Raw genomic sequence first — 17556 nt, 5'->3', positions numbered from 1 at the left:
TTACCTAATAATATCTCTTGTAAAAAAGAAAAAAGACTTGTTTGAGACTTTTTTCTTTTTAGGAATGATGACACATGACATGAAAGATTTGTTTTTCATGATGCATAACATTAAATATCGTGCTATTGGGATGTAATGACAAAATTATAACATAACATTTAAGATGTAACAAGGATATTCGCCAACAACAAATGAACAAAGCATGCCCAAATATGCAAGAACCAGGATTTCACATTTGAGTATGATAATAATGATTCCTTCTACATTTATGCATCAATTTTAATCATGAATCCAAATAAAGTTGAATCATAAGATAAAACCGGAGGTGATGAGGTGGGTCCCAACTAGGCGATAGTGGGCCGCTCCGAGCCGCCCGATAAAAGAAGGCCCGATTTTTTTTCTATCATGAGCCGGCGGGAAGTGGGGTTAGGGTTGGTTTCATGCGCGCGTGTTTTCTTTAAAGGCATGCGGAAAAACTGGCGGGGCAATCATGGCGCGGCTCGGCTCGGCTGGAGCCGACTGAGTCATAAAGATTTGCGTGCGCTGCGGCTGAGTGCGTCGAGCAGCATTCGTAAAAGAGAAGCAAATCATAAATGGGCCTCCATATTCACCGGTTGGATGGATTGGGCGGCCCACGCAAAATATCATATCGTATCTTTCATTGGGCACTGTTAGTGTGTACCCCGCACTCGCTTCTCAAGAGCGTGAGTCGCAAACGCGTTTAGATATGGGTTTGATTTTAGAATGATGTGCTGGTTGAGAGTGGGATTGGGCTGTATTGCTTTGTTGGGGAACAGGGAGGAAGTTGATGGAGCCTCGATGAAGTAAATTTTTCAAGTTGGAAAATTAAAGCAAATCTCTGCTGCAAGCCTGCAAATGAATATTTAATGGAAGAAGAAAAGGGAATTAATTGGGAAATTAAATTCGTAGAATTATTGACTGAGATTTGGATCTGAGCCTCAGCCGTTATCAAAAAGCATGTATGGAAAAATTGCACAAAACCTGCTGCCCATTAACAGAAACTAAATGACCCGTACATGGTACGTTGTTAAACAGTAAACTTGGCAGTTGTTAGCCGAGCTGTAGAATTATTCACATCTAAATTTGATCCATTTTTCTCTAACTAAAAAAAAAAGAAAAACAGTGAAATTGAAATGTAGATGCATTTAAAATTTTATGTTACACAAACAAATCTATGGAAATGGAAAAGTGTTTTGTGTTAATACTGTATGTTTAATATTTTTTTTTCTTCGTCACATTTGGAGTTGTGTGTTTTTATACCATACATTTAATGTGTTTATTTCTAATTTCATGATAAAACATATGCATCCACCACTATATTCATAAAAGAAAAAGAAAAAGGAATTTAACAATTTCTTTTAACTGAATTTTCTTTTCTATTATTATTAATGACTATCTCTAATACAAAGTAATTGATTAAAATATAATCTTAGCCGTTGAAGCGGTTCTTCGGGCTATAAAAGGAAAGGTGCATTGTTTAATTAAGTCCTTAGTCCATACTCTCTTACTGATCAGAACAACGTCTCACTCTCTTTGATTTCCAAATTCTCTGTCACCCAAGAATCGAATCGATATTGGAATACAGGGAATTGGAGGGGGCTTCGTCTCTTTCACCCTTTTTTTTCTTCACTCCCATCTCTCTCTAAACACAAAAGAGAAACCAAAAGCAGCAAACCCAATATTTATTGCTTTGTTTATATGCATTTACTAGAATAAGAGCGAAAACTGAAAAGGGTCTTTTCTTCAACCTCTGCTCTGCCAGCACCTTTGAAACCCACTCAGAGATTTAGATTTTTTTTCCCTGCTTTTGAGGGCTCATCGCCGTCTTCGGGTTCGGCACTGAGCAGATTGGTGGCGCATTTAAAGTTGGGCTAGCTTTTGGAGTTTTGACAGAGAGCTATAGGAAATTGGAGATCCTTAGCTGGAAGATTTGCAATTATTTCAACGCATTTAAAGCTCTACTCCCATTGAAATAATCTTGAAATGGAGAATTCTTAAAACCCAACTGTACACTCCCTTTCAAAGTCAAGCTCAGAGTGAGTGAGAGAAAATTGATCGATCTGTGTTTCGCTTCCTATCTTTTCACTCGAAAGTGACATTTCAAGCAAGGTATGGTGGTATAAAATTGTATTTGGGCTAATGGGTTTGTGCTCTTTAGCCAGCTAGTTAATGAAAAACATGTTAGACCCTTTGTTTTGGTATTTGGATTTTGTTTTTGGAGTTCTATGGAAGTTTAATTTTTTAAGTTTGGAAGGAATTTTTCTCTGAGTTTTGATCTGGGGTCTTATTGGCTTTCGTTTTCTGGGGGTGGGTGCGTTTGGTTATAGTTTCTTTTGTCTCATTTACTGTCTTTTATATGTTTCAGATCTACCAAGACTTAGACGTTGCCTTTTGAGAAAAACCAGGACAATGTTGCCTCAGAAGCAAGCAGAGGAAGCAATAGTCTCCAACTTCAGTGAGACAGATCATCATGAGGGAAAGGAATTAGAAGGCAAAGAAGACGAAGAAAACGCCTCCTTGTTCAACGTCAAGAGCTTCCTCTGGCATGGTGGCTCTGTCTGGGACGCTTGGTTCAGCTGTGCTTCCAATCAAGTACCAAAAAAATCACAAATTTTGTTTCTTCTTGATTTGTTTTACAAGATTTCTTTCTAATATACTTTTTCTACTGAAATCATTTTTTGCAGGTAGCTCAAGTACTCTTGACTCTGCCATACTCGTTCTCTCAGCTGGGTATGGTCTCAGGCATCTTGTTTCAGATATTCTACGGAATCGTTGGAAGCTGGACGGCTTATCTGATCAGTGTACTCTACGTTGAGTACCGAAGCAGGAAGGAGAAAGAGAACGTGAACTTCAAGAACCATGTTATCCAGGTTGGTCACGCTAGGCTTCTTCTTTGGACCACCACCACCACTAATGCCTAATCTTTCTAGCAAAAGTGTATAAAAATTATCTGAAATAACAGTGTTCAAACCCCTTTCACTCTCCACTATATTAAAGCAATACACTGCTTTTAATTTTTGGGTTGCAGTGGTTTGAAGTGCTTGATGGGTTACTTGGTCCTTACTGGAAAGCAGTGGGGCTTGCCTTCAACTGTACCTTCCTCCTATTTGGATCTGTCATACAGCTTATTGCCTGTGCAAGGTAACTCCTTTTTTCCATTTTTACTCAAATAAGGTAAATCTCATCTGGGTTTTGTCTGATTTTAACTGTTGGTGTTGCTTTCCTTGCTTTCTTGATGAGAGCAGTAACATATATTACATCAATGACAATTTGGACAAGAGGACCTGGACCTATATCTTCGGAGCCTGCTGTGCCACCACAGTCTTCATACCCTCTTTCCACAACTATCGCCTTTGGTCTTTCCTTGGCCTTGGAATGACCACTTACACAGCCTGGTACCTAACCATTGCAGCTGTTGTTCACGGACAGGTAACTAATTAAGTCTAAGCCAGTCATCAATATTGGTCCTCAATACCTCATCTTTTCACAGTACTCACTATTAATGTCATCTTTTCAAAAGACCCTTTTCTTCCTTTTTAGTAAGAAGTGAAGTACCTCATTTTATTTGTGATGGTGAAATTGTGCACAGGTTGAAGGTGTGAAACACTCGGCTCCCACAAAGCTAGTGCTTTATTTCACCGGCGCCACCAACATACTCTACACCTTCGGTGGCCATGCTGTCACTGTGTAAGCTTTTCCTTATAAAATTAACCTTTCATCGCTTGTGTTCTACACGGCTTCCGTTTGCAGCTTTTGCCGGCATCTCGGTATTCGAGACCCACAGACAAAATCATCCTCTCTACTTTTGTTTTGCTCTTGTTAAAACAACATTACCCCCAACCCCAGTAAAATGTAAAATGGTCCCCTGTGTTTTACTAGTCCCCTTTAATTTGTCTTTGCCTATGGCACGTATATAATAATTTAGATATGGGATGACTACTGATGAGGGTGCTTTGGTCAATTTGGTGGTTTTTATATGTTGTTCCTCATGTTCTTGTTGACTTTGTAATAGTTATAATTATTGGACTAAAAAGCATGTGAATGGATTCTGATCAATGAAATGTGACTGTGGGGTGGAATTTATTCAGGGAAATCATGCATGCCATGTGGAAGCCACAGAAGTTCAAATACATATACTTGTATGCCACACTCTATGTATTCACACTGACAATTCCTTCAGCCACCTCAGTCTACTGGGCCTTTGGTGATGAACTCCTCAACCATTCCAATGCCTTCTCTCTCCTCCCCAAGAACGCCTGGCGTGATGCCGCTGTTATACTAATGCTCATCCACCAGGTTGATCATCATAATTGTTTGATATTTGTCTAAATTACTTAAATACCCTTGAGTGGATGTGGATTTACAGTGAGCTAACATTAAACTTTTTGGGCATGTACTGGTGCAGTTTATTACATTTGGGTTTGCTTGTACCCCATTGTACTTTGTGTGGGAGAAGGTGATTGGTATGCATGACACAAAGAGCATTTGTCTGAGGGCATTAGCGAGACTTCCAGTGGTGATCCCAATTTGGTTCTTGGCCATAATCTTTCCTTTCTTTGGGCCCATTAACTCTGCAGTTGGGGCTCTCTTGGTTAGCTTCACCGTCTACATCATCCCCTCTTTAGCCCATATGCTCACTTACAGAAAAGCCTCTGCTCGACAGGTAAAATATCCCCTTATTCATTAATTCTTACTCCTACTGAATATATATACCACCATGTACTTTGGCTAGTGGCAACATGTAATTATCTGGATTTAGTGGGGGTATATTGGTCATTCTACTTTGAGTGGGCACCTGGGTTTGATGGGGATTCCCACATCCAGTGTGTGTGTGTGTGTGTGTGTGTGTGTGTGAGTGTGTGTGAGAGAGAGAGAGAGAGAGAGGGAGCAGCAAGTGTACAAAGATCATTAATGGCTTGGATTTGGAAATGTTATTAGAAGAATTGAGATAGGTGGCCAGTCCTTTTCGTTTAGTTATACACTACAGTTGGGGTGTTGTACTATGCCACCTTGTATATGAGCTGGTTGATTTTGACCCCTTTTGAATTAGGCCTCCCTCTCCCTCTGCAGTTTGGTCAGTGTGGTGGTGACTTTGGTCCAAACCAGAAAAACAAAACCAAAAGAAGCAAATTGGTTGCATAGCATTATTTGCATAGGATGATTAGATTTAGAACCAAATAAAAAAACCCAGTTCAGCTTTATGGCAACCCAACAAGGTTTAATGGTTTATTTTCACTGGTTTGGCTTTGTTTTTACTGTGTTGCAGAATGCTGCTGAGAAGCCTCCATTCTTTTTACCAAGCTGGACAGCCATGTACGTGATAAACTCCTTCATAGTGGTGTGGGTTCTGGTGCTTGGGTTTGGGTTCGGTGGATGGGCCAGCATGACCAACTTCGTTAGGCAAGTGGACACATTTGGGCTGTTTGCAAAGTGCTATCAATGCAAACCTCCAACGCCACCAGTAGCAGCTGCTCCCCATCACTGAAAAAAAGTGTACTTTTTATTTGTACCATACATGGGGAAGCAGTAATATTTCCCCAACATGTGATGTGTGCTTGGATTTTGCTTTTTTTTTTTTTTTGTTATAATTTTTTTTTTTTGGGTTAAATTAGTGTTATAAAAATAGTGTGTTGAGTTGTGATGATTCCTTTCCAATCAAAGCATAGGTTAATTAATTAAAATGAAATATATATATATGTGGTTTTAGGTATATCTTTCTTTTTATTCACTTTGTTTTCCAGCTTTTTCGGTGGGATATTATAAAGATTTTGCTGTTCTTCTTGGTATGGCTTTCAATGTCATTATTACTTGGCATGTTTCTAAAGTGCCTTATAAAATGGCAAACGTTATGGGCCTGCAAACGTGGCTTGATCTCAAGAGCTGTATGTGGACATGTTTTAACGGCTTCCCTTTGACCTTAAGATTCCATTTGAGTGTTGAGAGAATGGAGCGTGGACCCGCCCCACTTTCACATGGATAGCACGTGCATTCCCACATATCACGTGCCACTCATTATCCTTAATATTTTATCCTTCAGACTGCAGAAAACTGGTGAACAATTGAACATGTATGAACCTCTTAGCAACTCATGCTCCATCAACGTTAACAAAAAAAAGGAAAAAATTCATCCTCAGTCAACCTATTGTAATGGTATTTCTCTTCACTTCACTTTGTTAGAATATATCCCAAATTCGAATCCCCATTCTTCAAATAAAAGAAAATTCTTCCCTACCATTATATATCCTATTATGTATTTTTGTTTTTGTTTATGCATAACAAAAAATGAGAAGTAGGACTCCATCAGTCTACTTGTATATGATCCTTGACCATTGGCCCAAAATGCATTTTTTGTGCTTGCATATTTGAAGTGTGAGTGATGCTCATCAATTAATGTTCATGAGATTTGACCTCAGAAATTCTTCTCACAAAGAGTAGACTGGTGTCATCACTGGACCAAATGGTCATTGGCAATGATGCTCATCATTTAGAAATTAGAACTAGCAAGATTTTTAGAGTGACTTTGACCTCCACAATCCCAAATATTCATTTTGGGCCCCTGAGAAAGATTACAATCCTGGGCTACTTCTAAGTTTGGCCCAACCTTTTAATTTAAGTTGGACCTCCAGTTGATCAGTCCCACCCTTGAAATATTTTGGGCAAATTCTACTTCCCTCATCACTTGAATATATCCATCCATATTTAATCAGTATACTCCCTGCCAAAAAAAATCAGTATACTCAAGTACTAATAATCTTTTAATGGTAACTATACCCCTTTGTAAAAGACTAAAAGGAACAAAATCTTAAATAATAAAATATTTCTCTCAAATAAAAAAAAAAAAGAAAAAAAAAAGATGGGAGGCCTGGTATATGACATTGCCACCTGATGAAGGCTTCCAGCACCACAGACGGCCCCCTTTGTTTAAAGCCTAGCCTTATGAACTCAAACTGTTGTGAGTGGGAGTCTATAAGGAAAAGAATCATAATGGGCCAACTCCTGTTTGAGTTTCTGGATGGGCCTTAACTTTCAGCAATGGAGTAATCCGAATTCCACCAGTGTTCATTGATGAGAAAATGGATTCATTCTTGAGGAACTTGATTGCTTACGAACAATGCACTTTGGAGAGTACGCATGCAGCACATTACATCATATGCCATCCTTATGAACAGTCTCATCCGCTCTCCCCGCGATGTCAAACTCTTTAGGAGAAAGAACATCACAAATCAAAACTGGATTGAAGACGAAGAATATTTGATTTATTTCAAGAGTATTCTGGAGGAAGTTGTTGTGAAGGACTTCTGTTTTGGTAAGTTGTGCGACCAATTCACACGCCTGTCAATTCTGGTTTCGCAGATATATGAAGTCCCTTTATCGAACTTACTTCTCTACTGCCTGGAGTTTGATATCATTCATTGCTGCGTTTTGCCTTTTCGTTCTCACTGCCATACAAACATACTTTGCCATTTACCCTCGTTACTTTTCATCCTTCTTCTTCTTCTTCTCTTTTGTTTTTTCTTTTATGGGTTTGGGGAAGGATGATTTCGCATGGGCCATGTGTGTTTAAAATTTCTTTCTGTATTAAGAGTCTGTACCGTCTTTGTTTTTTTCACAATTTATGTGTAATTGTATATGGAACCAAAAATGGACATTCTGGGTGCGGGGCGCCCCCGTCAGGTATGGGGTGGGGAAAGGGTAGGGTTTTGCAGTTCTTCTTTTTTAAGTTAATTAATTCTTTTTTATTCTTTTAAATCTTCAACTGTATTTTGTCAAATGTTGGGATTTTTTACACTTTCATTGCAACTACAATTCCGATCCACTCATGATTATGCAAATAGAACATTCAATATTGACACAGAAATTGGAACACACTTTATTAAATTTGAATTAGCATGCAAAAGCAAAACAAAGCACAAAGCTGATTTACTACTGAAATAAAAATTTACAAGATATAGACGAGTATCCGTCCTTATAACCTGATAATTAACAAGATGAACCCCAAAAGAGGCATTTGAGTGTCATCGAATTTTATTTCCCAAGTAACTGAACAAGTGACCAAGTTCACTCTTCCGGATTTGAGTCCATGTTTAATAGTTTTTCTGCTTCAGTGAGTATTCCCAATCCTTCTTTCAAGAGCAACAGTACTCCTCTTCCAATCTTCTTACAACCATATTCAAAATCAGTTTTTTGAGAACTAAAGAGGTTCATTACGTTGATTGAACTAGTCATGTCAGGGCAATTACCCTCAATGGTGTGTATTAATTCAAAGAGTTGCTTTAAGTGTTCAGCAAGTGTGGCCGTTTCAGTAGTGTTCAATTGCTTTTCACTTTCACCATTATCCCTAGTTGATCTTCTCTTCCTGGGTCGCTGTTCTGCGTAGTTAACAAGTAATACAGAAAAAAAAAACATCAGCCTAGCTAGCTCATGAGTTTGTTACACAAAATAGGTCAGTCCACTGGTAAGTGTTTGTTGAGCATTGGAAGACAAATTAATGTTGGAACGCCATTATAAAATTTGCAGTGGACTTTTTCAATATTATCTAGAAAAGAAAAAGGAAAAAGCATATATATAAACAAGGCTACGATCGACAATATGCAAGTCGTACGTACGTACCGGGGGAATCCTGAATGCAATGAACACCACAAGAATTTCTGCAAGTCAAGTATTGTGTTTTGGGGGGTGTGGTCATTACGGGATCACCTGTGTTTTTCTTCTCCCCCGCTTTGCCATCCAATTTCGGTGAGATCTCATTTCCGTTTCAACTTTCGCTGATGAGCGATTTGGTTGTAAACAGAACCTTTCTCCATCGTCTCTGAAGAGCTAGCACAATTGTTTCCGAAACACCCAAAACTGCTATTTATAGGCGATGAGAGCTGAGAGAACAGATCGATCCCAGTTTTCTTTAAAAAAAAAGAAGGCCAATTCAATGTGTATCTTTTAGACTGTAGGTTACATTTGTTGAGTGAATCTACTATGATACTATAAATAAAATTAAAGCATTCAATCTAAAACTAATTAAAAATGTGTAAAGAGGCTAATTTCTTATAAACGAATGTGTAAGGTTTTAATTTTTTTATTTTATGGTAACACTCCACATTCACACAAATTAATCATGAAAAAATAAATTTATCACTTTGAATCCTCACAAAATGATGGTAGATCAACCCTTTTATAACTAAATCATCTCTTTCCTTCAATTTGGAGAACATGTATTAATTATCCTACATTTCTTTTTTCAATATATTTTAAATTTAGTAAGTTAATTTATCCAATCATATTCTAAACATCAAACGAGACCTCATAATAATAATAAATTTCATCGACCTCCTCTGGGTTTGCTCTTATTTTTATTTTTATGCGATCCAATAGTTACAAAATTAGAGATTCCAATCCTCCACTAATTTTTTTTTGTTGATTTTGCACTCGCGTAAGAACAAAAAACCATAACATCGATGATAAGTTGATAACTGATAAGGCATGATATTGACGTAAGGCCAATGAAAAGAATAAAAAAAGACCAAGACCAAAATATTTTTAAAAGTCAAATAACCATGTGCGTGCGTGCGTGCCTTAGGTAACCCGTAACCCTTGACGTAAGGGCCAAAAAAAAAGACCAAGACCAAAATATTTTAAAAAGTCAAATAACCATGTGTGTTCATGACTTAGGTAACCCTTGACGTATTAAGTATACGTAAGCAGCCAAAGTCAAAACAATTATTTTATTGGACAAACCTGCACATGCATAATACTGTTAAAAATTGAGGGCTAATCTTCTTACATCTACTCTTTCCTTCGACATTCTCTTTTATTTCGATAATTCTACGTTGTAATTTCATAATCGACACCGTTTATTTTAAAGAAAAATTTTTAAAAATTATCTATGTAAAATATCAACCAAATCGATAATCGTTTTGTTATGTAATTGTTATCAGATAAACATATGGTTTTGATGATAATTAGATTTACCATCTGTTTATATGATAACAGTTACATGACCAAATGATTTCTAATGTAGTTGAATTTCTGCATAAATGATCTTTAAAGAGTTATCTAAAAAATGAACGATTCAGATCGTCAAACTATACTGAAAAAAAAAAAAGTAATAAAAAAGAAATTGGAAGGAAAGGTATATTGGAGAAGGTACTAACATTACCCAATGTATAATATTCTGTATTTTCTTGATTACATTGAAGGGAATAGAATCTTGAACCTAGACTAATTCTAACCTTTATCTCATCTACCATCATCACTTGGGGTAATCCCAAGAACTTAATGTATAATATATATTTTATTGTTTCTTCTAGAAAGCAATTTTCTCTCTAGTTTAGTTAGCTAGGTGGTGGGGAGCTGGTTTGAAGTTTTCGCTATCATTATAAATTTTCTAATTATTCGTCTTTCAATGCTTAGCGTGCACTTTTTTTTAATCTTAAAATTTGATAAATTGAATATGTATCATTATGAAAGATTATTGTATGTGACCGTAATGTACACTACGTGATATGATAACGTGGTGTTACTAATTCACTTAGATTATAATATTTGATTTTAAGGATATTTTTTAAAGTTTAGGGTTTTAGTTTTTAATTATTATATACGTGTTATAATTTAAATTAATTTTTAACATTATATCATCATGTCACATAATATTACGATTACATAAAATAATTTTTCGTATCACTATATGCCAGCTGGTTAAGGCTGGTGACAGGTAGCAGGGTGATTAGTAAAGAGTGTATATATGGGGATGTTGATTACTAAAGTCTTTCTGTAATTAATTAATTAGGGAGCCAGTGGGGATGACGGTGATTGAGGGGATTAGTCTTTCTCAAATTAAATTTTATCTTCGTAGTTGGGATATAAAAGGCAATATTCAGTCGCCACTATGGTAGCTCACACTGGTGATCCGACGACCAAGGGGAATCTGCTGAGATGGAAAAAGAAAAGTCGGTAAGTGAACTTCTCCCTCAAAAGTGAGAGAGGGAAGAAATACGAGAGAGGAAAAACAAATAGACCAAATCCACAAAATTTAAACAAAAGACTATTTAAATTTTTTGTTTTATGTTTTTTATATTTTACTAACCCTATTATGTCTCTCATTCCTCTCACTTTTATTTATCATTATGATCCACACGTTATTCTTATTGTTTTGTTACACTAAAAATAATTGAATATTTAACCTATATATGTATGTAATCCTAATTTATTTTTCTACCCCCACGTACAAGTGTACAACTGGGCTAACCAAAAGCTTAATTATTCTTATTTTTTATTCCCATTTCTTGTTGTAAAGACTAGGTTACGAGACATATCTTTAACAATAATACTCGAGACATTAACTGTTTTCTCAACTTTTGATACCAATTGATATGTTAATTTCTTACATGCTAGAAGCACTAACTATTATCTTCACCTTTTTACATCCCAAGTGATGTAATAATATTTAATTTGTTCATAACTGGATTCACTTACAACCATATTTATTCACAAATATAAAAAATCATCGTATATCATGTGCCGCATCAATTGATAACTAATAATTGGAATAATAGTTGGCGTCTTTAATATAACAACATAAAATCTAAAATATTGGTGACTTAATTTGTAAAATAATATGTTCATATATAGATGTATATATAGAAAAAGGATCATATATACATGTTGATGCATATATATGTTGTATATGTTTTATTTATTTATGATCCCTTTCTCTCTTTCTCCTCTTTTTCCTCTCTCTCTCTCTCTTTCCTCTCCTGCAAATCAGAAAGTCGAAGAAATAACGACCGAAAAGATACTAACGAAAGATGAGTGGAAGGATGAGATTGAAAAAATTCTCGAAGAGGTGAAAGAAGGGTCGGATGACTTGAGCATATACAAAGTTCCAAAAAAACTTCGAGAAGTGAACGAGGATGCTTACAACCCTCGTGTTGTCTCAATTGGACCTTTCCATCGAGGCAAGCCCCTCACCTTGTATCCATGAAAGTTCATAAACGACGTTACATGCTATTCATTTTTCAGCAAACAGAGGACGCTGACAAGACTTTCAAGTGCATAGAAGACTGCACCAATGCTATTTATGGTTTAAAGGAGTTCTCTTTCGACGCAAAGATTCGTGGAAGCTATGCTGATGAAGATCATATGAGAGAAATTAATAAGGTTGATCTTGCAAAAATGATGTTAATTGATGGTTGCTTCATATTGGAACTTCTTCTCAGGTATCACCAATACTCCTTAAATATGGCGTTGAAAAACCAATCTACCGATCCAATATTCAACAATGCTTGGATGATCCCAGCACTTCGCCATGATCTGACATTGCTTGAAAACCAGATCCCTTTCTTTATTCTCACAATATTGTATGATACTATCCGGCCTCATATCGTCAATTATTCAGCACCAAAGTCGGTCACTAACCTTGCTCTTAAGTTCTTTCAGCCTATGAACCATAAGGCAATAAAAGAAGATATGGTCGACTCTGCAGACTGTAAGCATTTGCTTCATCTCTTGCACAAATTCTTCCTGCCAAGTTTGGACTCCACAGTAACAAATCACCAGGTAAGACCTAGCGGTTATGGTCACATCTCAATTAACCTCACCGTTGAGTTGGGTTCCCAAAATCAATGTATTTCTACAGTACAAACAACTTCACACCTCCCTAATCCAACATCGGCAGGCAGTAAAAAAAATGGATTCCGTTATAGTGCTTCAAAACTTTTAGAGGCAGGAATCGAGTTTAAAGCAGGGTCGATGGAGGACCATTTGTTGGACATAACTTTCAAAAATGGAGTAATCAGAATTCCACCGGTGTTCATTGATGAGGCAACAGATTCACTCTTCAGGAACCTTATTGCATTCGAGCAATGTCATCTCAAGAGTTCGCATAACATTACATCATATGCCATCCTCATGAAGAGTCTCATCCGTTTCAAAGAAGATATCAAACTGCTTAAGAAAAGAAACATCATAATTAATTCGGTAGAAGACAATTATTTGGGTCATTTCGAAAGAATTCTAGAACAAGTTAATACGATGGACTTCTGTTTCGGTGAGTTGTGCGAGGATGTGAATGCTTACAGTAAGTCCTGGTTTCACTGGCACAAACATAAAGTATTTTGGACGGTGCGGTTTCAAAGATACATAAGGTTGCTTATTACTACATACTTCTCTAGTCCATGGAGTTTCATGGCATTCGTTGCTGCCATGGTTGTTTTTAGTCTCACTGTCACGCAGACATACTATGCCATTCACCCTCGCAAATAATTGTTCTCTCCAGACTCCAGGGATGGCCTCCCTTGCCCCCTCAGCTAGTTGTCTTAGTTGGTTTTTTAGCTGCGGCTCCCTTTGCTAGTGTCACTTCTGGATACTAGATCGGTGCTGCCTTTCCTTTATTTCCTTTTGTTTTATCTTGTCTTCTTTTCCCATGGGATGGGTTGGGTGTTGTCCCCCATCCTGTTTTATTGTTCTGCCCCTTTGTTTCGTTTTTATGAAGTATGTTTCAGACCCAAAAAAAAAAAAAAAAAAAACTGTTCTCTCTTTGCAATAAAAGAAATATATTCCGAAATCAAATGAAATTTTAAATTACTTGTATGAAAGTAATAGTATTTCGTTTGTTGTATTGATATGCCATAAATTCTGAACACTCTTCGAAACAGAAATATCCATTAGTACGATGGATGTAATATGTATTGGAAGTTTGGAACGGTGATTATCTGCAACTACATCAAGTACTGTTCTTTTTACATTTGTAATGGAGAAATAGTATCAAAGCATGAAAAAAAAAAAACAGAGAAATAGTAAATCTCGAAACAAAAGACAGAAGAAAAAAATTGTTTTGAAAAAAGACAAAATTTCATAGCCTTGGGACGTATTCAAACCTCAAAAGAATACTAATTTGCAGCTACTAAATAAAAAGCTTCTAACTGTCTAAATAGTATATATGTCCTGACAAATGACACTTTCCCTCTTCAATGACACTTTCCCTTTTTATATGTCTAAATAGTATAAAAGCTTCTAACTGTCAGCCTAGCTAGCCATGACACTTTCCCTCTTCAATGACGAATTCAATACTTCTCTTGTTTCATGGCAATCTTTAATTATCACAAATGCCAATAATTGGTATTTAGTAAGTTTTTGATTAGTTGCTATGTCCTGATCGATTTCCATATTTAACCATGTGTTTGAGTTTTTTAATTCTGAGAGACTGTGTGACTCGTGGAGGGCCGGGCCTCTGCAGGATGTGTGGGCCAACTGCTAAGCGATACATTGTCAACTCTCAATAACCAACTTCATACCTGAGCATGCTATTGCTAGGGGATGGTGATAGAGTAGCTACTGTATAGTGGACCTTCTGTATTAATTGTGTTGATACTCAAAAATGGTAAAGCAGTCAACGTCGAGTCAAACCACGTGGACCTGTTGACCTATCACTAAGTGGATGACACGTCAAAGTGGGATAGGAACAGGTAGCTGGGTCCGACTGGTGAATAATGAGAGAGAATGATATTTAAAGCACCCTGCGCAAGTACAGAAAAGTGAGTGGGAAGGGCACCGGTGTGGTACCGGCCAAAGCTCCTCCGACGCTCAAGTCAGTGTTCAGAGAGATCTGAAAGCAGAGTGAGTGAATAGTATAATATTGATTGAATCCCCCTTTTGTGACAAGAAGGTACCTCTTTTATAGTATCTTTGGAAGAGTGTCAACCAATCCGGTGATGACACGTGTCCCTTATGATGACTTGCACTGTAGGAGCGCCACGTGTCACCGGTCTCGAAGATCCGAGTGAGTTGACACGGGTCGGGGGCCCAGGAGGCTTGAGCTTGGAAGGCTAGAGCCTAAGAGGCCGGGGCTCAGGGGGCCGGAGCCTAGGAGGTCGTGGCCTAGGAGGCCGGAGCCTAGTAGGTCAGGGGCTAGGAGCCCAGGAAGGGCTTAGTCTTTTGGGCCTAGGCCCAAACAGCATGATGTTAAGCCTTGTGTGACTTGTCGTTATGCCCAAACAATTAATCATACGAACAAATTGTATTAGAATAGTACTGTATTGCTGAGCTGTAATGGTTTGTTGCTGTAACTTTCAGCTGGTCAAGGCTTAGGCCTCGATCTCTAGCCAGTCAATGCATCAAACCTAACCGCAACTCTTTCAGTTGGCTAATGAGAATCATTTTCTATTCTCTCTTTCACACATGGTATGGGAGCCTCATTTGTATTATTTATACACATTTCATCTTCGTAGTTGGGCTCTAAAAGCAAATATTCAGTCTGCCTTGGAAGCTCTTATTGATGGCGGACAACAAAGGAAAATCTGCCATGATGAGTGATTCCGAAGAGGAAATTCAGGTAGGATAGATTTCAGAACGTTTCTCTCCAAAATCGAGCTTTTTCATCGGCATTATTGTAAAAGGGGTGAAATAAAAAAGAAAATGAGTTTGATTAACTTGCACCAAAAATTCTTTCTTTTTTAGCAGTTAATCACCATTAGATGTAGATTAAGGTGTAAACTAATTAACATATTTATTTATTTATGCTGAAAGTAGGATATGTGTTATGTATAATTTCCAATGTCCATATATTTTACGTATAAAACAGGGAGCCAAAGCAAGTAGCTCTGCTCGGAGAAAGAAAAAGCCAGGACTCTCTGCTGATGATCGTAAGAAAGAGAAACGAAAAGATAAAGAAACTTGAAGAAGTCAATAGTGATGCTTATACTCCTCGAATTGTCTCAATTGGACCTCTACATCGAGACAACCATGACCTTGCGGCTATGGGAGAACACAAATGGCGTTACGCGCTTTTCTTTTTTGAGCGAATAAACAATCCTGAAGATGATTTAGAAGTTTTCAACAAATGCACCGATGCCATTAATAGTTTAAACTATGCACAGGTACGTGGAAACTATGCGGAAGAGATTAGATACAGTGATGATGAACTTCCGCTAGATATCATATTACTTCGGGAAAGAGGGTGTAGAATTTAGGTGTGATTTGTTTTAATTAATTAGACTTTAGGCTGAGGGAGGAAGCAGCATTGAAGCTGAAAAGGGGGAAGAACAAAATGAATTTAGTCTCTGTGTAAATTCCAGTGCTCACGCCACTGTTCCATTGATTCCTATTCTGTTACATAAAGGCAGTAACCACATTGCTGAGGCATGCCAAGTGCGTGAGCCTATGAGCTCAGCTCAACCAATCAATTGGTGTCCTATGAGACACAGCCACGTGTACAATTACATAATCAAACTAACTTGCTAATTAACTAACATAACTGCAAACTTAATTAACTAGCTTAGTCTGGCAAATGCTTAAGCACAATCAACACTCCCTTCTAAGGATTTGGCAGACTTGACTCCAAGCTTGCTCCTTAGCCAACAGAACCTGTCTTTGGCTAATGCCTTCGTGAAAATGTCTGCGAGTTGATCTTCTCCTTTGCAGTAAACCAGATCAACCACTCCATCATGAATAGCATCTCTTATGAAATGAAATTTCCTCTTTATGTGCTTTGACCTCTGGTGAAATACAGGGTTCTTGGACATTGCAATTGCAGATGTGTTATCACACAGTAGGGTAGTTGGTTCAACTTGCTCTTCTCCAAAGTCTTGTAGGACAAACCTGAGCCAAATAGCTTGTGATGTAGCCTCAGAAGCACTCATATATTCTGCCTCTGCAGTAGAAAGAGCAACACTATGTTGTTTGACTGATGCCCACGAAAATGCACCACTCCCAAAAGAGAATGCATATCCTGATGTGGATCTCATATCATCCTCATCCCCACTCCAATCACTATCACAATAGCCTATGAGAATGGCTGAATCTCCTTTCCTATACTGTATGCCATAGTCAATGGTTCCTTGCACATATCTTAGCACCCTTTTAGCTGTTCCTAAGTGCTTAGCAGAGGGACAATGTATGAACCTAGCTAGCAAGCTTGTTGCAAACATAATGTCAGGCCTTGTAGCAGTTAGATATAACAAGCTTCCAACCAATTTTCTGTATGAGCCTTCATCTGCAGGCTCACTTCCATCTTCTTTCCTTAACTTTTCAGCTGTTGGCAGTGGGATGGACACAGGTTTGCAATCTTTTAGGCCAAATTTCTCTAGCAAGTTGAGAGCATACTTCCTTTGGTGGATAAAGATACTCCCTTCTAGCTGGATCACTCCCATTCCAAGAAAGTGATGTAGCAAACCAAGATCAGACATTTCATATCTGTTCATCATATCCCTTTTGAATTCCACAAGCATAGTGTCACTGCTCCCTGTGTAGACAATGTCATCTACATAGATTGATACAATAAGTGTGCCTTGACCTTCCTTGCTTTTAACATACAAGGTTGCCTCACTACTCCTCTAGAATTCCATTGAGGAAGGCTGATTTGACATCAAGTTGGTAAAGCTTCCAGCCATTCTTAGCTGCTAGAGCAATCAGTGTTCTTATGGTGTCTAACCTTGCCACAGGAGCAAAGGTTTCATTAAAATCAATTCCTGGCTTCTGTGTATAGCCTTTAGCAACTAGTCTTGCCTTGTGTTTCTGAATTGTGCCATCCAGATTGAGTTTGATCTT

General features: G+C 37.7%; 1 protein-coding gene and 1 pseudogene across 1 annotated transcript; both read left to right on the top strand.

Annotated features, from left to right (window-relative positions):
- Positions 1-1528: 1528 nt before the first annotated feature.
- Positions 1529-5806, top strand: LOC147281476 (auxin transporter-like protein 2). The gene is made up of 9 exons (XM_086246106.1): positions 1529-2130; positions 2387-2613; positions 2706-2891; positions 3050-3162; positions 3267-3450; positions 3611-3708; positions 4110-4317; positions 4427-4684; positions 5288-5806. Exons 2-9 carry the CDS (start codon positions 2431-2433, stop codon positions 5504-5506), a joined length of 1449 nt encoding a protein of 482 aa, XP_086102232.1. The 5' UTR covers positions 1529-2130; positions 2387-2430; the 3' UTR covers positions 5507-5806.
- Positions 5807-10947: 5141 nt separating this feature from the next.
- Positions 10948-13275, top strand: LOC147281475 (UPF0481 protein At3g47200-like; annotated as a pseudogene).
- Positions 13276-17556: the final 4281 nt, after the last annotated feature.

Source organism: Dryas octopetala, chromosome 6, assembly GCF_963921425.1.
Source record: "Dryas octopetala chromosome 6, drDryOcto1.1, whole genome shotgun sequence".
NCBI classification, from domain to species: Eukaryota; Viridiplantae; Streptophyta; class Magnoliopsida; order Rosales; family Rosaceae; genus Dryas; species Dryas octopetala.
The sequence above is the reverse complement of the archived record's forward strand: the minus strand, read 5'-3'. Positions and strand labels throughout refer to the sequence as shown.